The following is a 25,849-nucleotide window of genomic DNA, read 5'->3' as shown; positions in this document are numbered from 1 at the left end:
CCACCGTTGCTAAGCAACCCTCAACACAACACTGGGACTACTAGCGGGTTCGGTTAAATAAACCAATTGGTCAATTGAACTTTCTGACTTTCAACAGAACTTACTGCTAAAAAAAAAAAATGGCTAACGTGGTTTTGTCGGAGTTTTTGTCTGATATTGGCTGGGACAAAAATTTCGCCATTCCTCTGTTAAATGCTGAGAATAAGGCTATAGAGGATGAGGTAAGGAAACACCTAGTAGAAAGTAGAGTAAATATTAAAGTAGAAAGGTCAATGAAGTGCTCTTGTAGCGTTTTATAACGTTATTAGCTCATTACATGAGTAGTGGCGTTAAATTATAATGAATAGTCGAAGCATTTTCCTCACGAGACCATTTACACCTTGCTGAACTTTAGCACACTTCATACGTTTAAAATGCAGCTCAAAGATGCGTGAGGAGTGTGACGTAAACAAACAAACAAATAGTCAAACAGTAAGTAACAATGTAAAATAACAATGTAAAATATGATTTAAAAAAGTAGAATAAGTAATAGGGCTCATATTGAATTCAGATACTGATAGTGGAAGTGAGTCACAATAAGTAGTAAGTTATTGGTGTAATATTTATTATTATGCATTCCAGATCTTTGGGCCATAAAAAAAAAAAAACCCCAAAAGACTGCTTCACAACATTAAAAATAAATAAATAATAACTTTCGTACCTGCTACCTATGGTTTTATACTGAAAGCATTTTCTAACAAGGTCACAGTAATCAAGTACTATTTTGAAACACTTATATACGCTGCAATAAATGTGAAATGTTGAAATCCGTGAGTCAAAAAACCTTCTCCTCCACCCGCCAGGTCCAGAGGAAACAGAAAGAGCTGGCAAATGTGGAAAACAAAGAGAGCCAGCACAAGGAGAGGAACAGCGCCGTGACTGAACATCTGAAAGACGTCCAGCAAGGACGCACTCACACTCAGGTGAAGGAAATGTTAAAAAACCATGTCCCATGTTTGACTTGAACAGCAGTTTATTTTCTAAAAAAAAACAAACAAACTGTAGAATTGTTATTTATTGATATGTCTCCATGCAGGCTCTGTGCAGGGCTGTCGAGAAGCAGTCCGAGTCCGAGCTGCATTTCAACGCCTTGGCCAAGAGAGAGACGGGACGGCTGCTTCAGGAGATCTCGCAGCTGGAGAACGAGCTGATCTCGCTCCGAGAGAAGAAGAACTCTCAGGAGGTTAAAAAGTTTCTGTTCTGCGCACGTAGTGAATGGGATTTAAATAACTCGCTATCCTAACCGTATTTGGACTGAAATTTTGTACGTTAGAAATCTGAATCGTCTTCCAAGGGCCATGGTCTCAGTTTCACACAACATACAATAACATAATGGGATCATCTCAGATCTCCTGCTTTAAATCTGTAATGTTTTTCCTCGCTGCTCAGAACTGCATCTTCAGAGACACACAGAAGATAGAGGAGCTCATGGGTCAGCTGAACTGGGACCAGCAGGCCCTGAACGCCTGGCTGGAGGAATTGGCCCGCAAAGACGAGGACACCATGGCCATCATCAAGTACGCGCAGCAGGACGAGAGCAGGATTCGCGTGAGTCTGTCATTATCTCTTTAATCTTAGCCAAAACTATGCAGGTGATGTACACCTACAAACACTAGCATAGTTTCTGATCCTGTTCTCAAGCTGATAATGTTTAAGATACATGGGTGTGGCTTATGTACACATTTCAGAGGCATCTTTTGCATGCTGCAGCTGACCAGCTTCCTTATAACCTGACTCAAAACAACTGAATTGTAGAATTAATGCAAATCAACAGGGAAGGAATGGAAAGAAGTGTTGTGTACCATCACATGTTCATGCTGCTTGGGAAATTCCCTTTGTACATTTAAAATACCATTTAATCCTTGTGCATCCTTGTGCGACTTTTTTGACTTTTTCGTAAAAAATTTTATTTAAAAAAAATCATTTTGTCTGTATTAATGCAAACAGCATACATTTTGCAAAAAGTTGTGTATTTTTATTGGAATTTTAATATTTCACAATCATTTACTTTCACAAATCTATTTTAAAACTAGGTACACAAAAATAGTTACACTCAGGACCTTAAGGACAAAAACGTCCCCATTAAAACCCATTCAAAGTGAAATATTTAATCCCGTAACGATTAAGCGTAAAATCATGTGTTCTGTGTTAATAGGCCTTTATTTTGTTGACAAGGTTTCAAAACATTGAATTTTTAAAAAGATTTCTGAAATGTGTATTATTTTCTCAGGTTTATCCTGTGGGGAAAATCCATGCGTTTCCTTTTTTCTGATTCTGCTGTATTATAGAGCCCTGCAGACCAACTGAATAACTTATGCAGATATAATTGTGAGAATGTGTGTGTGTGCATGTGTGTGTGTATGGATATCAGAGTTGTGGTTTGTACCTGTGTACTGGAACTTTTATGTGTGTGTGAACAGTTTGAAAGAAAGAAATGATATTGTACTGGAAATCGCAAATCCCACCCCATGTATATGAGAGAAGGTTATTGAGCTTTGAAGATATGTAAAGAAACCGGTGTTTAAAGGGTTAAAATTCTGAAAATGAATGAATGTTTGGTAATTATGATCAGAACGAAGTTGGTGAAAGTGGAAAAAAATATACACGTATAATATTTCTATGATAGTTTTTTGACATGGACATTTTTTGTCCTTTATGGGCCTGAGTGGGAGGTTGTTTTTTGTTTTTTTTGTGACACTGCATAAAAAATACGAATGCATCAAAATGAATGTTGTTGTTAATCATTGATATATCAAAGACTGTAATAATCAAAGAAAAAAAAAATCTGCTTAGCATTTAGTATATGGAAAATAATTACTATTTTTCTTTTTTTCATAAAAAAGGACCTAGGACATTTTTGTCCTCTATAGACCTGTGTGTAACTTTTTTAATTGACACACAAGGGTTAATTTAAGTCTCTGTGTGAATAAAGGTACCAATACTAATAAGCGATCTAAAAGTTGATGTCATTATTAAATTTGGATATTTTCTTTAAATGAAAATTCAAAAATATGAACTCATTGCAGTTTTTATTTTCATTTTGAGTCCATACAGTCTTAAGCGGATCGTGGGTATTTTGTGTTACAGATGTTAGGGTCGCTTTGTACATAGCTGAGCATTTTGGACCAAACATTTACCTTCCTGCTGGGGGAAAAAAAAACCCAACCCAAACAACAGCTGGTTAAAATATTCAAAATGTACTTGGACGCTCATCAATTGACCTGGACGGGACGCCCAAGTGTCGTCCATCTGTCTTTTATTAAACACTTAAAGTATTCTTGTACGTGCCATACAGGAGCTCACTCTGAGCATGGAGAAGCTGACCCTGGAGGCCAAGCAGAAGAGAAAAACGTTGGACAATGAGGTTACCGAGACCATCATGGCGCAGGTCTGTTAGACAGTATGATCATATTTTATTTCGCTCCATTTCTCTTCAACACTCCAGCATCTTTCTCTTCTGAGACAAAATTAATGTTGCATTGGCATGTGTGTGTCTGTGTGTGTGTGTGTGTGTGTGTGTGTGTGTGTGTGTGTGTGTGTGTCGAGCACAGGTGGCTCTGGAGAAGACGGTCGAGATGGTGCAGCAGGCCCACGTGGAGAGACAGGAGCTGATCAACCAGTGGGAGAACTCCATCAAGCAGATGAGGAAGAAAGACCAGGATCTGCAACAGTGTGCTCTGGTATTCAGCTGCGCTAAGAGTAAGACTCTGAGAAATGAAAGGAGTGCGGGGCAAGCAAATTATTTGTGTCTTTATTTTTAGCTGCTGGAAGAGATGAACCAGGGGCTACGCGAACGCAAAGCGCTCATAAAAGAGAAGCAGAACTTCCTGGTTAACGAGGTGGAGAATAACAAGGACTGCGAGAAGAAGATTGCCGCGGTCGAACGCCAGGCCAACAGGCTGCGGCAACAGTTTCAGGAAGAGGAAAGCAACTGCGCTCGACTTCAAGATGAGGCACGTTCCTGTAACTGCTCTGACTACAGATGTACATCACATAACCTACCTGGTTATAATGAGGAGGCGCTGATCTTAATGTCTTTCTGTTTCACAGCTGGTGAGCCTAAAAGGCAGGTTGGATCACACCGCTACAGACCTTGAGGCTAAGAGATCCCACTTAGCAAGCATCAAGAAGGACATCAATGATAAAATGGCCAAGTAATTCTGTCTTGTTATCACAAAAAGCTTTAGTGACCCAAGGAAATAGTCAGAGGACACTGAAGAAAGAACGCTTCTCTTATGTAAAACCTATTAAAGGTTGAAAGTAAACGCAGCACAAAATAGATTTTCTCTTTAGCTTCTACAGCTCACTCTGTATTTCCTGCAGGTTAGAGGATGTGCAGCAGTATAACATCGTTCTAGAAGAGAAGCAGCAGGTCGTGACCAAGGAGGTGCTTAGCGTGGAGGAGAGAGCTGCTCAGATGGAGCAGCTGCACCGAGACCAGGAGAAACACCTCAAAGTGAGCACTCCAGTCAAAGCCTGCTGCCTTAGAAAATGGATCAACACCTAGTATATTCGATCATTCAACAGCTCTGCGGTTATAAGTTGAGCTATGGTGTGTTTTCCTCATCTTGGTTAACAGCAGCGTGTTTGTTTGTCTGCAGGAAATTGACGCCCAACTCCAGCGGGAACACAAGCTCCTCTTCCAGAAAAAGCAGGAGCTGCAGACGCTGTGGGCCACCAAGAAGAATGTCTTAGTAGATATCTCAGGCAATCGTGTGGCTCTGTCCAGCCTGGACAAGCGCTTCAGTAAACTGGACCAAAACGCTCTCAAGCAGCAGGAGAACATCAGCAGCCAGGCAAGGCATCCTGACCATAACGATCATTCATGCAGATCTCCTCATGATCCCAGATGTTGTACTCAAACGCCTCTAACTGAATGTTCATTGCGCACTGCGTGTTTCCTTCTTCTCCAGGATTTCCAGATCCAGTTTATGGAGGGGAAGATGGCTCGTCTGAGCGGCAACCTGAACAAGGAGGAGAAACAGGTGCTGGAGAAGCAGGTCTCTGAACTGAGCGAGGCGCTGGAGGAAAAGAAGAAGGCAGATGCTCTGCTTGCAGCACAGCTCAAGAAGCTTCAGGTGAAGATAAAGTGGTTAAAAGCAGTAGCAGGGGAAAATCTGAGTCCTCCAAGCATGGAGCTACATGAGATACGTGTTGGCTTTAACACCTGTTAAGTTAAGAGAAAAGGTTGTCTTTATTGTATAATCGACTTGACCAATGTAATTCAGTGACTAATAAGGAAAGTCTAGATATACTGTATTACAGAAATGTATAGGTTTATAGAGAGGCACACTTCATGTGCCTGTGTATTCTCAGAACGATATCCGCTGTGTGAGGAAAGAAAATGAGAAGACGGGAGCAGAAAAGAGAGACCTGACCACAAAGATCGAGGAATTGAACCTCGTCGACGACACCTTGGACAAAGACCTGAAGAAACAACTTCTCAAGAAACAGGTCCTCACTCACAACCACATTCAATCAGGCTGAATTACAACAGTGTTTTGTCTTCAGTGGTTAGTACCAAAATTGCTTGGGACCCCAGGGAACCTAAATCTGTGATTGTCTCTAAACAGCATCATGCAAAGTCCGAGTTATTCATTCACCAGAATTGGTCCAGTATGTGTAGGTCATCTTGGGGTTTGTACAACCCCAATTCCAAAAATGTTGGGACGCTGTGTAAAATGTAAATAAAAACAGAATGCAATGATTTGCAAATCTCATAAACCCATATGTTATTCACAATTGAACATAGAAAACATATCAAATGTTTAAACTGAGGAAATGTACCATTTTCAGGAAAAAATAAGGTAGTTTTGAATTTGATGGCCGCAACACGTACCACAAATTTGGGACGGAGGCAACAAAAGGCTGGAAAAAGTGAAGAAGTGTTACTAAAAAGAAACAGATGGAGGAACATTTTGCAACTAGTTAGGTTAATTAGCAACAGGTCAGTAACATGATTGGGTATAAAAAGAGTGTCTTAGAGAGGCAGAGTCTCTCAGAAGTAAAGATGGGATGGAATCTGTATGGAAGCATATGTTGCTCTAAAACCTGTATGTACCGTTCGGCATTGATGGTGCCTTTCCAGATGTGCAAGTTGCCCCTTCCATAAGCACTAATGCAGTGGTTCCCAAACTTTTCCAGGGAAAGGCCCCCCAAATGGCATTAACATTTGACCGAGGCCCCCCTTTTGCACGATGTCTTTAAAACACATTAAAAATACAGACTTCTGAATATATCCCCCTTTTTTTAAAATTAATAATTGCATATTGAATCTTTACATTACATTAGATTAGGAATTGATTGTGTGTGTGTGGTTGTCTGAGAGTGAGAGAGAGAAAATCATGTATTTATTTATTTTTCACACCAAATTGTTGAGGCCCCCTGGCGGCCCCCACTTTGAAAACCACTGCACTAATGCACCCCATACCATCAGAGATGCAGGCTTTTGAACTGAGTGCTGATAAAAAGCTGGATGGTCCCTCTCCTCTTTAGTCCTCTTTAGTTTAGAGGATGCGGCGTGCAGGATATTTTGCTTCTCCAACCTACATTGGTCCTGCTAGCTCACAATTTCAGACTATAAAATTGATTAAAAGATTTATCTTACACATAAGATAAAAAACCGCCAAACTCACGAAGGTTACAGTGTTTTTTATATAAACTTCATGTCTTCATATCTAACAATCCCCTTTTTGTACATCCATTCATAATCTTCCACATGTATCCCAATTACAATTACATAATTTCCCATTATCTCCAAGATAGGTGATATTGGTTTATTCAAGATTTAGTTTAGTTTTTATTTTTGACAGTTATACTGTAGGATATATTATCTTTTCTAGCAGTTAGTTCCTTATCTACTTTTCTCCAAAGCACTTTACACTGTGTCTCATTCACCCTTTCACACACCAGTGGTAGCAGAGCTGCCATGCAAGGCGCTAACTTGCCATCCGGAGCAACTTGGGGTTCAGTGTCTTTCCCAAGGACACTTTGGCATGTGGAGTCATGTGGGCCGGGAATCGAACCGCCAACCCTACGATTAGTGGACAACCCGCTCTACCACCTGAGCCACAGCCGCCCACAGGGATGAGTGAACATTCTAATGCTTATCTGTACGGTACAGATGTTCCTCTTTTTAGTTGGCCATCTCGTCTATCTTTGCTCCTTGTCTGACCCATGATAGGGTCAGACTTGTGCTTGTAACTTATTCTTTATATTTTATGCATTCTTCTGACTTAAACATGTGGTCAAACGTCAGCCCTGGGCCTTCCGAGGCAGTTGATACACGCAAACCCATCTCATACTTCTCCCACTTTTCTCCAGGTGTTCCTCTCTTTTGCACCTAAGTGCATTGCAAACTTCACAATGGCCTTTATGTTAATAATAATAATAATGTGCCCAATACACATACCGTGAAACTTTATTCTGTAAAAGCAGAGAGTAATGTTTCTTTTTTAATAATGTTAAATGTTAATAATCTAAATTTCCTTGTGTGTGTGTGTGTGTGTGTGAACTTTTCACCTGCACCTGGGTACTTCCTTCTTCAACAGTCCATCTGTCAGAACTTCCTCGTTCTAGTGCTGGTGTGCTCATACACAACCACCACACTGTCTAGTGTAAAACAATGGCTGCCTTTAGGTTTTAAGATTTCACTTGGCTCAATATTAATTATCTATATTTTATTCATTAGTTTATATACTTTTATGTGTTATTTTATCCCAAATTTCCTACAGGTGCCCATGGTTTCCCAAAAGAACTTCAAATTTTGATTCGTCTGACCACAGAACAGTTTTCCAATTTGCCTCAGTCCATTTTAAATGAGCTTTTGCCCAGAGAAGATGGCAGCATTTCTGGATCATGTTCAAATATGGCTTCTTCTTTGCATAACAGATCTTTAACCAGCATTTGTGAACTGTGGCGAACTGTGTTCACAGACATTGAGTTCTGGAGGTGTTTCTGAGCCCATGCAGTGATTTCCATTACAGAATCATGTTTGTTTTTAATGCAGTGGCTCCTGAGGGCCTGAAGGTCACAGGCATGCAATATTGATTTTCACCCTTGTCCCTTGCGCATAGAGATTTCTCCAATTTTATGTTGAGGAACATTATTCTGAAACTGTTCCACAAATTGTAGACGCAGTTTTTCACAGATTAGTGAACCTCTGCGCATCTTTGCTTCTAAAAGACTCTGCCTCTCTAAGATACTCTTTTTATACCCAATCATCTTGGGTTGACACCTGTTCTCAATTAACCTCCAGCTGTATCTTTTTAGTAACACTTACTTTCCCAGCCTTTTGTTGCACCGTCTCAACTTCTTTGAGACGTGTTACAACCATCAAATTCAAAATTACTTTTTTTTTTCTTCTTAAAACGGTACATTTCCTCAGTTTAAACATATGTTTTCTATGTGAATAACATATGGGTTTGAGATTTGCAAATCATCACCTTCTGTTTTTATTTACATTTCACACAGCATGCCAACTTTTTTGGAATTGGGGTTGTAAGTAGGAAAAACAAACATGATTGATTAATTCCCAGCTGGTTAAAGTAGTAAATGACCAACTGCATGTGTTTCTGTTATGATGCCGTTTTCTTAAAATGGTCACATCTACAAGTTATTGTCTGGTATAGATCTTAATTAATAGTCTGGTAGCATCAGTAAAGAGTCTGTAAATTGCAATTATGCTGTCCTACAAGGATGACATCACATCCAGGCTGCTTGACAATCTCCCTCCATTAGGACAGCATAGTGGAGAACAATATCCTGCAGCTGGAGGTGAAGCGCCACAGGAACATGCTGTATGACAAGACGGATGGTGTCCTCTCTCTGGAGAAGAGGAAATTGCAACTCCAGACAGCCATGAAGGAGCGGCAGCAGGAGATCTGTGTGCATCGGGATATGCACACCAAGCAGCTCAAGATCACTGAACAGGAGATGCAAGGGCTGAGGTGGGTCATGAGTAGGAAGACAGCATTAGCTTCTTTGTTTTTGCATTGTAGCTACAAGCCAACAAGCCAACAAGGAAGACTTCAGTACTTTCACACAAACATGTGTGGTTCACGCTGTATGAGTTAGTGTTAATAAACATTCAAATTAATCGAACTCTATGAGGACAGCCATGTTTTATTTATTTATTTATTGTGTGCTACTGTCCCGTGTTCCACGTCCCATGACCCATGTGGTCATTCACTGTTTAAGGGCCCACCTGCATGAACGACTGTCCAAAGTTGACAAGATGAAGAAGAAATACGAGATCATCACCTTTTCCATGGCTGCACCAGAGGGCGAGGGAGACAACTCGCAGGCCTATTACATTATCAAGGTAGCAAGATCCTAACAGATTTTTACTGTAAACGTACTCTTACTGTTGAAGCTAAAGTTTGCCCTTTTCTTTTAAATTGTACACTTCCATTCTGCCCACTTTCAAAATGTTTTCACATTTATACCACAGTGCTACTGAATGCTTGAGTCAGTTGGAAGCTATTGATTATTATTCTATAACAGCAGCTCTATAGTATTGTATGGTGTCATTGTTGATATGGTGAATTGCTCTGAAAGGAGGCATTTACATATTTAACATTTTTGGAAAAGGTCTCCAGTGTCAGAGCTTTAAGTTTTTCCACCATGTGAAAATCTTTGGGACAGCTGACTTTCGTTTCCTCAGTAACATGATAAGCTGGTTTTTTTTTTTTTTTTGGTCATTAACTTTAAGGAACGCCTGTGTGTAGGTGTAAAACAGGAAATACCTTTGATCCTGAAGTGTGAAGTGCCATTTAATAATTATAAATGGTTACTTTTAGCAAATTTCTGTGGTATAAGTGGAATAAAACACTTTGAGACATGCTATTTTAGATATTAATAATCCACTTCTGTGGGATAACAGTAACTCAGCTTGACACTGTATACTGTATAAAACTTTCAGATTGTGTTTTGAGCAGTTTTATCAACATCTTCCACTGCATTGAATAGGTCTTATACATGTGTTTTATTGAATGTTTCTGCTTGTGAAGAAGCAGATGAATAAAATTTAATTCCTTATCTTAAATTTGATTTGTGTTTCTGTCATGAAGGCAGCTCAAGAGAAGGAGGAGCTTCAGCGCAAGGGTGACGATTTGGATGCCGAGATCCGCAAGGCGGAGAAAGAGAACAAGGCGTTGGAAAACACCATGCACCTGTTCAATAATCATAACAGCTCCTATCGCAAATCCTTCATTAAGGTCACCGATTCTAGTATGTCCATGCCTTCTTGTTTTTTTTAGACCCGTTATTTGTTGATAGGTGAATGCAGTTATTGCAGGAATTAATAATTTATTAAACCAGATCCAGGAAGTGTTGTAATGTCAAATTTTGGCTTCAGTTCAAATCTGGGTCTTGAGTGTGTGATTATGTAAACCCTATTAAACCCATTAACGGTTGCTCTTTCACTTTGTAGGTCCTGAGTATCAAGAGAAATTGAATCTAGAGGAACAGAAAAGGGCGGCAGACGAGAAGCTCAAGTTCAAGAGACGCCAAATCACAGAGCTGCAGGAAAACACTGAGGTCTGTCTGAACATCAGAGGATGTTATGGATAATCTCTGCTGTCCTATACATAAGCATTTTTGACCTTTTTGTAATGTCCATGCAGGGAAACATATTTCTTCAATAACCAACCCATGAACCCTATGAAACACACTATTCATTATTCAGGAAGTTCACGGTTATGACTCTGAGGAATGCAGGTTATTCAAAACAGTAGAACCAGATGTTGTTTTTTTATTTTTTTGTTTTACATTATTTAATATTTAATAGATAGTTATATTTGGGTTGTTCCTTCATGGTCTGATTGTTAGATATTTGGAGTTAGTATCAGTGAATCACTGCTGCACTAGAGACTCGGAATGATGCAAATGACCAAGTTGACCAGAATATAAACCACACTCCAAAATTACGTCCAGTTAGAAAATAAAATCATTATCCAAAATTCATTGATGTATAATCAGAAGTCGCTTTAGTGTGCCAGATATATTTATTTATAACATAGCTACAGGATCCCTATGAGTACATATGAGAATACAGGTTTCACAGGATGACTACAAGCCAGACATTCCACAAAGCTGGGCTAGCTATCGGAAATCTAAAAATTTAACTTGGCACTCAGCCCTACATTTGGCGAACACCTTCAGAACACCATTCCCACAGTGAAGCATGGTGGTGGTAACATCAACATGTTTTAAGCATTACCCTGCACTTCTTGGTTGCTTCTCAGTGGGATATTAAATGTTTCATTTTTGTTTTTTATAACCAAACTCTGATTGATACTTTTCAATTCAATTAAGGTACAGTACTGTGCAAAAGTTTTAGGCACATACAAAGAAATGCTGTAGAGCAAAGATGCCTTCAAAATAATGAAATGTTTCTACATTTTAAAAATATATAGTACAGGGTGTATATATATAGTGCATAGCCAGACACCAGGTTCTGACAGCGTGTCTGAGGGATCTTAGCCCGTTCCTCATGAGCAATGGCCTCCAGTTCAGTAATATTGTTGGGTTTGCGTGCTGCAACTGCCTTCTTCAAATCCCACCGGAGATTTCCTATGGGGTTCAAGTCAGGTGACTATGATGGCCCTGTAGAATCTTCCAAGACTTCTTCTGCAACCAAGCCTTGGTGGAATTTGAGGTATGCTTGGGATCATTGTCCTGTTGGACGGTCCAATGACGCTCAAGCTTCAGCTTCCTCACAGACGGCATGAAGTCTTCTCCTAGGATTTCCTGATACTTCACTGAATCCATCTTGCTTTCCACACGCTGCAGGTTTCCAGTGCCAGAGTATGCAAAGCAGCCCCAGAGCATCACCGAGCCACCACCATGCTTGACTTTGGACAGTGTGTTCTTCATTCTTCTTCCTCCAGACATACCGCTGATCCATCGTGCCAAAAAGTTCCAGTTGTTTGATCACTCCACATAACAGGGGGTTGAGTCATTTTTAAACTGGAGAAGTCATAAGTTGCATTTTCAGTTGAATTTGGAGAAACCCCTTGAAGTATTCGTTGTGTTCAACTATTCCAAATGCTTTTGTTCATTGCAAACAGCTGAAAGTCTGTAAATTTTGACAATGAACCTGATTTGCAATGGGGGTTGAATAATTGATTGCAACTGTACATCACATGACACTTTAACTGACTCCATTAAAATAAGTATGTGACGACTAATGTCAACTGGTTGTACCAGATCTAATTTGGGTTTCACAGTGACTGAGATGAATCACAACATGCAATCAAAACTTTTTAATTTTTTATGCAAATAATTTCGCAAACAAGCTTATATTAAACCCCACCCACACCCACACCCACACTCACACTTCAGTATCATGGGATATTTTGTGTAGATTAGTGACATATTGTTCATTGTTCACATATTCAGTTCCAGGAAGTAACACTGCAAAATGTGGGAAAGTTCAAGGCGGTGAATAGTTATGCAAGCCACTCTAAGTCATAGCACCTGATTGAGCAGAAAATTCACTTTATATTCCAGATATTATGGTAGTCACGGAGACATAACTTTTTAACTTCATCAAACCGTAGAGATCATATTAGGTTTCTTCACAGACAGTTTTCCTTGTTTTTTTTTTAAAAGCAAATACAGTTTAAGATCTGCTTTACAGTGGTTTCATTTTTGCTTTCTTTGACAGGTGATGAGCAGCTCATTGAACAGCCTGCAGCAGGAAGAAGCTACTCAAACAAAAAGAAATGCAGATCTCCAAGCATGCATTGTCTCCCTGAAGAAAGAGCTCATTTCTCAGCAGGAGAAACTGGACAGGGCCACCAAACAGGTAGAACATCTTATGTTCATGTAATTTGGTGCGCAAGTTCATGTCCCCAAAGTGAATTGAAACTGCACGATCTTGATCTTAATCTTGATTGGAATGCTGCTTATAGATAAAACTGGATTCCACATCAGGTGTTGACTATTCTGAAAAAAACAATGTCGTTACAAATGAACAGACCACCTTGGTTGTTTTTTTTCCTCCTCCCTTCCTTATACACCAACTCTGAAATAACAACTCTATATCAGCTTTTGTTAATCAGCCCACTGATTAAATCTGGCATTTTTTATTCCATGACAGTCCTCCAAGCTGACAAAGGAGATCCGCTCTACTAAAAACACCACAGAGGAGACCTTTGAGGAACGTGACATCAAGCTGAAAGAATTGAAAGACTCCAAGAAGGCAACCAATAAGATGCTTCTGGAAGTCATGGAGCAATATCCTGAACTCCAGGCGACATTACAGATGTACTTCATGCAGGTAAAGAACTGCATAGAGCTCAGATGAATGAACAATGCATAGAAGTTGTGTGTAAATGATGTGTCTTCTGTTGTAGAGCGGTCTTTCTCTTCCTTCTTACACCTCAACCCCCTCAAGCAGGAGTTCAAAACTGAGTTCATCAAGTAGCTCTGTTTCTCTCAGGTAAACCACAAGCACTTCATATCCACCAGTGAGATCTCAAAAATCTTTGAACACGTTTTCTTCACTGAATGTATTCCAGTGCGTAAACTCAAATAACATGAATGCAATCCTTGAAAACTTTTCCCTGCCTAATCAGATCATCACAGTTTTATATTAATTTGCTTGTTGCAGTAAGTATAATAGTAGATAATTCACATGGCAGACGTGCCACATAAATCAAACTTTTTAAAATCTAATAATGAAAAATAAAGGCCATCATGGTGGTCAACACAATTACATACGTCAGACAGATGTATTTTGTGTGCTTTTTGACCAGATCTTCCAGATCCTCGGGATCATCAGCCGACAGCAGCACCAGAAGCTCGGCAGTTCACTCACCCTCCGTGAAAACGGTTGAGTTAGGCCTTGGACTTTCTGTTTCCTCTACGCTTTTACCTCAGTCTCCTAGCAGTGACCGCAGCAGAAGCAGTAACAGCAGCAGGAGCAGTAACAGCAGCAGGAGCAGTAATCTCAAGAGTCCTTAATCAGCAAATCCTCCTAATCTGGGTCCACTCACTGGTCCAATGACGGTATCCAGTGACGTGGTATAAGGATTCCCACGTGTTCCTGTCTTTTTGAAGTGATGTGAATATATTTAAATTTGTCATTTCAATTCTGCTTGACTCTGTCTTAAATTAAATATGACTCCAATTGTAAAAACCTCGATGTTGTATTTATTGCTTAGTTATTCATATTTTATGTTTTTGATCTTCTATACTTGATTAATTCTAATTTATTCTATACTTTAATTTGTGCTCGTTCATTCAGACTCCGGGTCGGGTCTTGCGCCGGCCGTGTGCGTGGATCTCATGGTCACAAACTCGCCAGTCTTGGTCATTAGCCAGAGGTAATTGACTAATACTATTTAGACGACCCCCCCCATGCTTACCCTTTCCTAAATAGTACGTTATTAGTCCCCTTAGATAGTAACACTTAGTTATAGTAACGTTATCTCTAGTCAGAGGTCATGACCACTAACATCTACAGAGACAGACCAATAATATCTAAGTGAAATTAGCTTTATATAATCATGCCATAGTTTCCTATGTACACGTTAACTAGAGTAAGATTACAATAGCCAGAGGTTTAGACTTCCCCCTATTTAGACTTGGTTGATCAACTTTATGTTGTCCTAAACGGGTATTTCATATTGAGCCTGTACACTCGAAGTACACTTAACTAGAGCCAAGTCATTAGCCTGGTCTCTTAGTTCCCTTAGTTGGTCATACTTAATTACAATAAAGTTATTTCTAGCCAGAGGTCATGACCACTAAAACTTCAAAGACAGACCAATAATATCTGAGTAGAATTAGCTTTATATAATCATGCCATAGTTTCCTATGTACACATTAGCTAGAAAAATATAACAGTAATCAGAGGTTTAGACTTCATCTTATTTAGACTTGGTCGATCAACTTTATGTTGTCCTAAACGGATATTTCCTATTGAGTGTGTACACTCTAAGTACACTTAACTTAATGCCAAATTGTTAGCCTGTACTAACCTGGTCGCAGATTTGCTGTAACAATGACTACAATGCTGTAAACATCCAAATCCAACACTACTATTAGTGATAATAATTAGAAAGAATTATATTCAACATTACATTCCAATCAAATCCAAAACATAATAATACAACATAAGAGAGACAACATTTTCATACCTGGTAGAGAAAAACTACACACCATGATCATGTGGGAGATCTGTCTACAGATTCCCTGAATCTTTGACCAGCTCTCCCCTAAATAGCCAGATGCTCTGTGGGTCCACCAAATGGTGTTGTTTGTGATTATAATTTGATGTCTGTGGAAGGATGTACCTTATTTACATACAGGAGGTAATTTGAGTAAGGGACCTTGGGAGGGTATGCCTTTAATGGCATGTAACATTTTATTTAAACTGCTGTTGAGGGAATGAGACCATATTTTCCAGTTGCACTGAGACCTTTTGTATAATACAGTAAACATGTATAGGTGACATCTTATTCGCATTAAAACATGTTATGTAATGTATATAGACTTAGGTGTGTTTAGGGTGATCTTGAGACAGAGAGAGAGAGAAGGGTGTGAGGAGAGGAAGGAGGAAACAGTGTAATGACGATTCCTTAGTTTCTACCCAGCATGATATGTTAATTCAAATGGAGATGCTAATTTTGTGAGAGAGGTTGAGTGTTTGTTCTTGTAGCAGTTCTTTTTTCTCAGAGAGTAGTTCTCTCTGAGTTCAGACATCTTGTCAACAGCCTTACAAGCTCGTCTGTATTATTGGGTCTGGTGTCTCTCACAGATTGTTTATGGGGTTCAGGTCAGGCGAGTTGGCTGGCCAATCAAGCACGGTAATACCATGGTCAGCAAACCAGTTACTAGTGGTTTTGGCACTGTGGGCAGGTGCCGAGTCCTGCTGGAAAAGTAAATCATCATCTCCATAAAGCTTGTCAGCAGATTGGAGCATGAAGTGCTCTAAAATCTCCTGTTAGACACTGCATAGACTCTCGACTTGAGAAAACACAGTGGACCAACACCAGCAGATGACATGGCACCTCAGATCATCACTCACTGTGGAAACTTCACACCAAACTACAAGCAACTTGGATTCTGTGTCTCTCCACTCTTCCTCCAGACTCTGGGACCTTGATTTCCAAATGAAATGCAACATTTACCCCATGATTGTGGTTGTGTGTTCAGACCCAGACTGAGACATTAAAGGCTCAGGAAACCTTTGCAGGTATTTTGAGTTAATTATCTGATTAGAGCTCTTCTCATGTCGACATTACTGTATTATAAATTCTTTATTCTAATATTTTGAGATACTGGATTTTTTATATTCTGTGAACTGTAAGCCGTGATCATCGAGATTAAAAAAAATTAAAAATTGTGGCTTGAAATATTCCACTTTATGTGTAATGAATCTAGAATATATGAAAGTTCCACTTTTTGAATTAAATAATGGCAAAAACCCACTAAATTTTCTATTAATTTTTTGAGATGCACCTGTATACTACTGTATAGGCTTATGCACCTGCATGCAACTGTATAGGCTTATGGGACATGCTGAATCAATGTTCTGTAAAAAAAAACAACAACAACAAAAAAACACTTTAGATGCAGATAAATGGCATATTACCATTGCTATCATTATCATCGTGCATGCCTTTCTGCAATCCTAAGAATGTTGGTTTCATTTTGTCTACAATTAAGTGTTTATTGCTCACCACGGCGACTTTAGAATCTTGAGATTTCACTATGTCAAAGCTGAATATTTTCATATAAAAGCACCTCCTGATGTACCCCATCCCTTTTATAGCACAGCAATTTCTTCATTAAAGAATGACACATCATCCTTTTTATCCATTTCTAGTTACATTTAATCTTGTGGAACATCCACGAAACACTTTTAAAGAAGTTATAAACATTCCCTCGTCAGCCTCTCTTCCCTATGCCCTTAGATAGGAAACTTAAAAGTTACTTAATGTTTCCTAAGCACTGACACTGGAGACTCTTCCCCTAAAATGTTTTTTTTTTTTTTTTAAAAAAAACAAACCTTTCTTCATAGAAAAAAGTAAACCCTGGCATACAAGTACCCTTGAATGAGCAGTTTCTATAGAACCAACATATTATAATTTATTACATTAATATAAACTGTTTTATAAAGTGTTTATATTCATGAATTTTTATATATTGATACATTGGATGGTCTGTATTGTCATTAAATTATTATATAACCCGTTCATATCCTTTCAGCTTTTAAAGAAAAGTCTCCATGTGTGGCATAATACTTTAACCATGGGAGGAGTTTACTGTAACTGGAATTGTACGTCACCAGGCAAGACATCTGAGTACAAGCCTCATAAGAATGCTTCCTGACAAGTTTATTACAGGTATTGACAGAAAGACTGCACACACACACACACACACCTACCTTAGTCAGGAATAACTGCATCAGCAAGAAACATGTTGCTCTCAATCCTTTTTGTTGGAGCGGTTCTGTTCACAAATGGAGTAACCGGTGAGTTAAACAAAAATTAAATAAATTTGTCTTACTTTATTAGTTTATTGGCTAATATCAAGATTTATGCAGAGAATAATCAGATGCTACTGAATATCTAAAACAACAGTTAAGAAAAAAAAAACCCATATAGCATGGCTTTAACTGAATTTGATTCTGTGATGGTCTAAAATTGCCGGCAATCATAAAAAAGTTATGTAACTTTAAATATGTAAATCTTTTTCATGAACTGGTGAATTTTAATATTGAACTGTGCAAATAAGTTCTGTATGGCTGTTTGAACATAGAATTAATGTAGTGTATGTTTCCCTGTTATTATTGTCTTCCACTACATTAACAAAGTACTGAATGCTCATTTGATTGAAATCAAGAGTTGTGCAGTATTGTACTTATTACTGTTTCAGGACGTTTAGTTCAAAATGAAATGATTAATAATTTGTATTTGTAGTTAATGGGTGTACACACTTTTGCAAGAAGGTTTCTACCCCACCTCCCCCCAATTTCTACATTTCTACTTATTTTTAACGTGAATAATCTACACATTTACTAACTATTAGGGTACTCAAGTATTTTTTGTGTTTTAAGTTGATGTGTGATGATTCAGGACATTCTTTTATCTTCCAGAGCTACTATTAAATTAGAGTACTTTGGTGTAGTGTAAATGAATAAAATTAAATAAAATGTAACTGAAATGTGTTTTTGTAAATAATGTGTTTTATTGTATTTAAAAAAAAAACCATGAATGTCTGTTTATTTTTGTCTGTTTTTAAAATGCTTGCATCCACAGCTCAGACAACAGCACTCACAGCCACAGCTCTTCCCGTTGTTAATGATACCACACATACTACAACAACAACAACAACAACAACAACAAGTAACCATTTTATCTTTTAACTTCCAGAGCTACTAATAATCTGAAATTAGAGTACTTTGGTGTAGTGTAAATGCATTAGGAATATAAAATCAGAGTTTACTGCTTACCTGTTTACTAGTTTATATTGGGCTACTATCATTGCACTAGAACTATACCTGATGCAACCTAAACTGAAATAAAAAACAATAGATTCCTAATATAATAAAATTATTTAATGTTTTCAGAAGAAGAAAATTGAAGAATACTTTAACTCTGAAGATGTTACAGATAGACACTATACTTATTACTTTACCTGGAAACTTGTAAAAGTAATTGAAATTGACTTTTGAGTAAATACAAATCACAGTCACAAATTCTAGCCAGTTCTCTGCTTCACTGATATGGGACATCTGTTTATAAGTAAGGTTATGACTGAAATGAACTAAACTACTCTCTACACATCTATGTTAAAATTGTAGGATTTTGTGTTGTAAAAAATTGAAACTAAGATAAATCATGTCAGATCTTTTTCCACTTTTATTGGGATTTAATGAACAATTTTTGGATTAAAAAACCCCCCGAAGAATTATTTATTTATTTATTTATTTTTAACAATAACCTGGTTGTATAAATGTGCACACTGTTTTACAATGGGGCATGTGAAGGTTCATTCTGATCACAATTCACATTCAAACTCATGTTCAAAAATAATTATCATACACCTTTCATCCATGAAGTGATTCTGATTAACCACAAGTATAGATCAGCTGTTTCTGTAGGATTTTCTTGACATCATCTTGGTTGCATACAACCACTGAAGCCATAGATTGTAAAGAGCTTACAAAGCATGTACAAGATCTCATTGTTGAACGGTATCGATCAGGAGAAGAGTACAAATGAATATCCAAAACATTAGATTCACTAAAGAACACAGTGAAGGCCATCGTCAAGAAGTGGAGAAAATGGGGCGCCACAATGAATTCACCAAGAATAGGATATCATTCCACAATAGACGAAAGGACAAGAAGAAAACTTATCAGGGAATCTGCCAGATGGTATTCCCCACCTGTCTGGGCTATTGGGTAGGGTGGCTGGGCAGAAGCACTTTACCAAGCCCACTTAAATCATTCCAGGGTGTCCAATCATCTCCAGAAAGGGCCTATGTGGGGGCAGGTTTTCATTCCAAACAAACAGAAGCCACACCTGATAGACTATTGAAAGCGAAGATCAACTAATTAAACAGGTGGGAAAAGGTGTGGCTTCTGCTTCATTGGAATGAAAACCTGCACCTACAACGGGCATTTGCGCATAAGATTGGACTCCTTTGTTCTAATGAGACCGAGGTATAATCTTTTGGGCATAACTCTAAAAATATGTTTGGTGCAAAACAAGAAAGCTCATCACCCAAAGAACACCATACCCATGGTGAAGCATGGTGGTGGCAGTATCATGCTATAGGACTGCTTCTCTTTAGATGGAAGCTGGGCTCTAGTCAACAAAGAGGAAATCATGATTAGATCCAAATACCAATCTATTTTGGCACAAAACATGCAGGCCTCGGTTAATCAGCTGAATATGAAGAAAAATGTCACTTTCCAGCATGATAACGGCCCAAATCACAAATCCAAGTCAACAAAAGAATGGCTTCTAATGAAGATGATCAATATTTTTGAATGGCCCAGTCAGAGCCCATATCTAAATCCTATAATAAATAGAAAATCTGTGGAATGACTTGAATAGGGCTCTGCAAAGGAACTCCTCCCACAGTTTGACAGATCTGGAGCATTTTTGCAATGAAAAGTGGAATAAAATTGGCAAATGTTATACACATTGTCAAGATGTGCTAAGTAGACTCTTAACCAAAAAGACTGAGCGCTGTATTACAAGCAAAATTATTAGTCAATGGTTGTGCACAGTTTGCAACTAGGTTACTGTAAGGTAAAATTTAACTGAAATGTATTTTTGAATATAATTTGTTTTTTATGAAAAAAAAAATCACATTAATGTCTGTTTTTTTTGCATCTGTTTTAAAATGCTTGCATCCACAGCTCAGACAACAGCACCCACAACCACAGCTCTACCCCTTGTTATTGATACAACACATACTACGACAACAACTAATACAAGTAACCATTTTATCTTTTATCTTCCAGAGCTACTAATAATAACTCACTCAAAAAAGAATGCTGTATTATAAGCAAAAGGTGCTTTAAAAAAAGTATTAATTAAGGGGTGTGGAACCAGGTTAATGTAACTTTTTCCCCCTAAAACCGTTTTCAGGTTTTCAATTTGTTTTCATTTTAATTTTATTGGTTGCTATATCACATTAACAGTGGAAAATGCATAAATACATATAAATAATACTTAAATATAGTAATAAAGTGCAAATACAGAACTATTTTCCACCCCTGCTCAGCAACTAGTTTTGCTTAAAGTACTAGTACATAATATACTATGATTTATGTATATAGTACATGATTTACTAAGATTCCAAATAGTGCATGCTAATTTGTTTGTGTCGAGGCGTAAATTGGACCTTAAATATGTTGAAATTCTACATATAAATATATGCATACTAATTAAGACTTAAGAATGAACTTCTGTCTAAATTACATGAAACGTAACTGAAGTTTATGTTCTGTATTTATTATGTAAATAATGCGTTTTATTGGATTTTTTTTAAATAACAGTTTTGTGGGGTTTTTTTTTTGTCTGTTTTTAAAATGCTTGCATCCAAAAGCTGAGAGCACAACACCCACAATGATACAGACGACCACTCCTAATGCTACAACAACTTCAAGTAACCATTTTATAATTTATGTTCCAGAGCTACTAATAATTTGAAAATATAGGGTAGTTTGGTGTACTGTAATAAATAACTATTGAGTAAATCACACATTTTAGCCAGTTCTCTGATTAACTCTGAATGAAACAAAACTTGAGTGAGGTATATGTTATTAAGTAATGTGTTGCACTTTTTACAGCTATATACCCCTTACCCTCAAGCACCACCTCAGAGAACACTCCTTCTACGGTGTCTTACGGTAACCATTCCTTCTTTAATCTTTCATAGCTACTAATAATTTGCAATTCCTTCTGAATATATTGGGAGCTTTGGTGTACTATAAAGTGCATTAGGAATACAGTGCTGTGAAAAAGTATTTTCCCCATCCTGATTTCTTCGGGTTTTTTTTTTTTGTGTATAACTCATGATAAATTGTTTCAGAAAATAAAACAATTAAGATCTCAAATAAAACAAAGGGAACCTGAGTAAACAAGAAATATAGTTTTTAAATGATAATGTTATTTGTTAAAAGCAAAAAAGTTATCCAATACCAACTGGGCCTGTGTGAAAATGTATTTGAACCCGTAGTTACAAATTCCACAAGTCTATGAAACCGCATTCATAATGGGGTTCAGCTGGATTAGACGTAACCAGGCCCTATTACTGCAAACCCTGTTCAATCAAATCAACACTTAAATAGAACATTTTCAACAGCATAAAGTTGGTTAAATGGTCTTACCCAGTAACACACTGTGCCCAAGTTTAAAGAAATTCCAGAAATGATGAGGAAGAAGGTGATTGAAATACATCATATTGGCATTTATACTACAGCACTGTTGAATAGGAATGGAATCAACATAAAATCTCACATAAAAAACTAACAAGTAATAATATGTACTCAGAAACTTATAGTAGGATAGCTAGTAGAATATATCAAGAGTAAACTAAATATGCACTTGAGCCTAGTTTTACCACCATCCCGAATAATGAGTGCATGCAAACTATATAATACAGACATTTGCAAGTTTAATACATGCCCTCTGGATGTATTTATTTGAACACATTCACCGTTCTCGATATGAAATTAATCTGTTTGTATTGACACAGCTCTGTTTCCCCAAACTTTTAGGTAGAAACAGTACATTCATTAAATCAAACATGCAAAATTTTGCTCATGTGAAAGGTGCAATTCTATATAGAGCATGGTAGTTAGCATGTTATCAAGTTTGCACATGTTTTTACACATGTAACCCTGTAGTAAATCTGGGCTTTAGTGTACTTCTGTACAGTATACATTACTTTGCTTGTACTAAACGTGTATACTTCAGTGAAATTGTTATTTACTTAAATTCCACTTTAAATATGTTGAAAATCAATAATTAATAATCTCAACTCTACCACATGCAGTACACATTGGCAAATCATTTTATCCTTGATCTTACTGAGCTACTAACAGTTTGAAATTAATATATGCTTCACCATCACTATCAAAGCAACTAATAAAGCAGAGTGACAATACTTACATATGACTTCTCAAATAAATAAATAAAATTAAACCATCCACAGATATTTAAAGCGAATTGTATTTCCAGCAGTGAACCCTGTGCGTATCGGGCTGCGAGCTGTGCTCAAATCTACTCTGCAGCTGAATATAACTCTAGCCAACCAGCTTTTGCAGCAGGTAGGAAGCTTTGAAATTTTTCCAAATGTTCTGTTGTTTTGAATACCAAAGTCATGAGGAACTAAATTTTAGGTTGAAAACTGGATTTCAAAGCCCTCGATCCTCTTTTTATGACTTTGCTAGCATTTTTTTTGCTTTATTTAGTTTTTTTCAAATCAGTTTTTGTCATTTATTTTTAAGATTTTAAGTAAATATTGTATTGTTAACCTAGATCATATTGACCATTTGTGAGAGATTGTTCACCTTCACTTTGCAAAATGGTAAACTGTGGTGCTAAACTGTAACTTTTCTGATGTCAGGTACACAGAACATAATTAGTTTTTGGAGTAAAGCTTTAAAGCTACACTATATGTATATTTCTATGGGAAAAACATACATATTAAAATTACAAAATGAGTACCTTTAAAGGTACCAACCCAGTTAGAAGGAAAGGTACAGTTTAGTACCATTTTTTTTTCTAGGAGTGCAGGATGACACAGATGTCTACATGAAATTCAACTAATATTTTTCAGCATGAAAAAATGTCTAAATATCTATAGTAATTAATTTTTATTTTATTTTATTCCTCTACACACACCTGTTCACATATTCATATAATGAAAATTATATTGAAAACAATGCCATCTGTGCAAGTTTGGCTCCTGAATTATACAATATTCTGAACTTGCGCTAACAAAATATGTGGAAGGGTTAAAAACATGAGGAGTAGACAAGTACATGTTAAAAACATTACTGGAACATAATCATTGTCTTGCATGATACAGGAAATTTTTAAAAGTTGCCTTTAGATCATTTACTAAGATGTTCCCCCTAATTTCTCATTTCTGACTGAATTTAATTTCTCTCTCTTTTTTTTCCCCCAAAATGTAGTATATAGCTTATCTTCCATCATACTACAACGTAACAGCCAGAGTAACAAGCATTACAACGCTATGAAGTGCTGCGTCAGAAGGATGTTCAGGATATTTTCAAGGCCCTTGATCCTCTTTTTAATTCTTTGAGAGCATTTCTGTTATTGTAATCGATTTAACTTTTTCCAAATCATTGTTTTTGCATTTATTTGAGACTGTAATCAAAAGTTCTAATGACAAATTTTTGGAGAGAATTAAAGGTAACTGACTGGTAGTTAATAATTATAATATGATTTTTCAACAATGAATGAAGCAACAACGTTAACAAATGAATGAATTAATAAACCCTACTGAATGACAAACTTCTTGTCTGTTTTTTTTTTTTAAACATCTTTTCCGTGCTAATTTTCTTACAAAATTTACCAATTTGCCACTGCAGTTTGTAATATACTGGAGGTATAAGAGTCACGGCGCAATGTCCTATGGTAACATACTATTTACTGCGGGAGTGTGTAGTTTTGCACATAGGCAATAAAAAAGAAACACGGTTTGGTATGCTCACTGTACACACATGAAAAAATTCTGGCCTGTCTAAGTGGAGAATTTGTGAAGTGAAAGAATGAAAGGTTTAAGACTAGCACAAGTGAGAATAAACACTGGGTTCACAAGGTGTGGCTTTTATATACTAGCCTGAGTCATGACTCATACAGTATGTTGATCCTTTGGATGTAGATTTTGAAGCTGTTGTAGCCAGAGGCAACTGTGGAAAGGAAAAACTCCCTGAGCTGGCATGACGAAGAAACTTCAAAGAGTATTCAAAAAGTAACCCACCTACTTGGTTGGCACCAGACAGTGCGATTATAAACCTTTACAGTATACAGGTGTAGAAAAATGAAAGACAAAATGTGAAGTGTCTAGGGGGAACCATTCACCAAAAATCAGTGACTGGGTAAAGATGGTATAAGTCAGATAAGTAACCAAGCAGCCAAGGAATACTTTGAAAGAGTTAAAGTCTCCAACTATCGTGTTTTTTTTTCCTCCACTGAAACAACTAGATTTGACACAAAGTCTGCAACTTCTTCTAGAAATTCAGAATAAGTATTCATCCCTTGTTGTTTTTTAACCAAATTAAATGATTTCTGATGCAACCAGCTTCCATCAGAACTCACACAATGGAGTGTCATGTGATCTCAATATAAATATACCTGTTCCAGGATGGCCACAGAATTTTGAAGGCGCCCAGAATTTTAAAAACATAGCCAGGACACTGTACAAATCTGGGACCTCTGGAAGAGTGGTGAGTTAGATCAGCACATGCTTGGAATTTGCCTAAAGACATGTTTGAGATTCAGCAAAGATATGGAAAAAAGTTCTCTGGTCTGATTCCACTATGTTTGGTGGAAGCTCAACTTCTTGCTCTCCACGATACTGTTTGTTCAGTTATGCTCTCAAACAAATTCTGGTGCTGTTCATTCGAGTCACTACTAGAGGAAGCTAGCGTCTGTCCGTGTATACAAAATCTTTCTTTAATTGCTAATAATTGTACTCATCCCCTTGTATTAAGTAAGATATTATTTCACTTGTGACTAGAACACCTGATATCCGAAGCATTGAAATAATCTTTAGAAATGGCATGAACCTGTTGCAATAGGTTAAGGTTGAGAGAATGTAATGGAAGATGTTAAGAAGTTAAGAAGTGCATAACTTCTAATCATTTGTGGTGGTGGTGGTGTTTTGTTTATTGATTCGATTTCCCTGAGGTTATGAGGAGAAAAGATGAGCCATTTCCGTGTCTGTTCCTTTTTGGGGTGTGCTTTCTCCTTCACTCTCTTCCAGCAGGAGGTGGTGCAAGCTTACTGTATCATTCATGGATGGATGGATGGCTTCATCCTGGTCAGTGTTGTGGCAGATATGGAGCCTATTCCAGGAATACAAGGCAGGAATATACCCTCAATAGGAAGATTTACTGGAGGCATATTAATAGCACGTCTTTAAAATCTGACCTGCCATGGATCATAAATGAACTGTAATTATACCACAGCAATGTTGAATTCTGGTTTCTGGTTGGTAAACAGTAAACATTTGTAGATATAAGCTGCAGCTTCAAATCACAGGTTTATATAAATGTGCTGGTTCTAATGCTTTACCACAC

General features: G+C 37.5%; 1 protein-coding gene and 1 long non-coding RNA gene across 11 annotated transcripts; both read left to right on the top strand.

The window, feature by feature from the left end:
* Nucleotides 1-4: 4 nt before the first annotated feature.
* On the top strand, nucleotides 5-24,059 carry ccdc39 (coiled-coil domain containing 39). 10 transcript variants are annotated; one of them, XM_053628385.1, is made up of 30 exons: nucleotides 5-221; nucleotides 843-962; nucleotides 1,076-1,222; nucleotides 1,429-1,587; nucleotides 3,335-3,427; nucleotides 3,591-3,719; nucleotides 3,801-3,992; nucleotides 4,090-4,193; nucleotides 4,363-4,495; nucleotides 4,641-4,835; nucleotides 4,953-5,117; nucleotides 5,356-5,493; nucleotides 8,779-8,987; nucleotides 9,238-9,361; nucleotides 10,110-10,269; nucleotides 10,472-10,578; nucleotides 12,710-12,850; nucleotides 13,145-13,324; nucleotides 13,401-13,486; nucleotides 13,803-14,110; nucleotides 14,294-14,372; nucleotides 15,543-15,615; nucleotides 15,809-16,246; nucleotides 17,263-17,527; nucleotides 18,315-18,401; nucleotides 20,429-20,506; nucleotides 21,121-21,180; nucleotides 21,365-21,424; nucleotides 22,758-22,846; nucleotides 23,717-24,059. In XM_053628385.1, the coding sequence occupies exons 1-20, from the start codon at nucleotides 120-122 to the stop codon at nucleotides 14,008-14,010; spliced, it is 2,892 nt and encodes a 963-aa protein (XP_053484360.1). In that variant the 5' UTR covers nucleotides 5-119; the 3' UTR covers nucleotides 14,011-14,110; nucleotides 14,294-14,372; nucleotides 15,543-15,615; nucleotides 15,809-16,246; nucleotides 17,263-17,527; nucleotides 18,315-18,401; nucleotides 20,429-20,506; nucleotides 21,121-21,180; nucleotides 21,365-21,424; nucleotides 22,758-22,846; nucleotides 23,717-24,059. The 10 variants fall into 10 exon arrangements, with proteins under 10 accessions (XP_053484360.1, XP_053484358.1, XP_053484364.1 ...); XM_053628383.1 differs by having other exon boundaries at nucleotides 15,543-15,679; XM_053628389.1 differs by lacking the exon at nucleotides 15,543-15,615 and having other exon boundaries at nucleotides 13,803-14,105; nucleotides 15,910-16,246.
* On the top strand, nucleotides 5,503-8,758 carry LOC128609702 (uncharacterized). Its single transcript, XR_008386275.1, has 3 exons — nucleotides 5,503-5,722; nucleotides 5,836-5,986; nucleotides 6,952-8,758. It is a non-coding gene; the product is annotated as an uncharacterized LOC128609702 (long non-coding RNA).
* Nucleotides 24,060-25,849: the final 1,790 nt, after the last annotated feature.

Source organism: Ictalurus furcatus, chromosome 7, assembly GCF_023375685.1.
Source record: "Ictalurus furcatus strain D&B chromosome 7, Billie_1.0, whole genome shotgun sequence".
In the NCBI taxonomy this organism is placed as follows: Eukaryota; Metazoa; Chordata; class Actinopteri; order Siluriformes; family Ictaluridae; genus Ictalurus; species Ictalurus furcatus.
The sequence above is the reverse complement of the archived record's forward strand: the minus strand, read 5'-3'. Positions and strand labels throughout refer to the sequence as shown.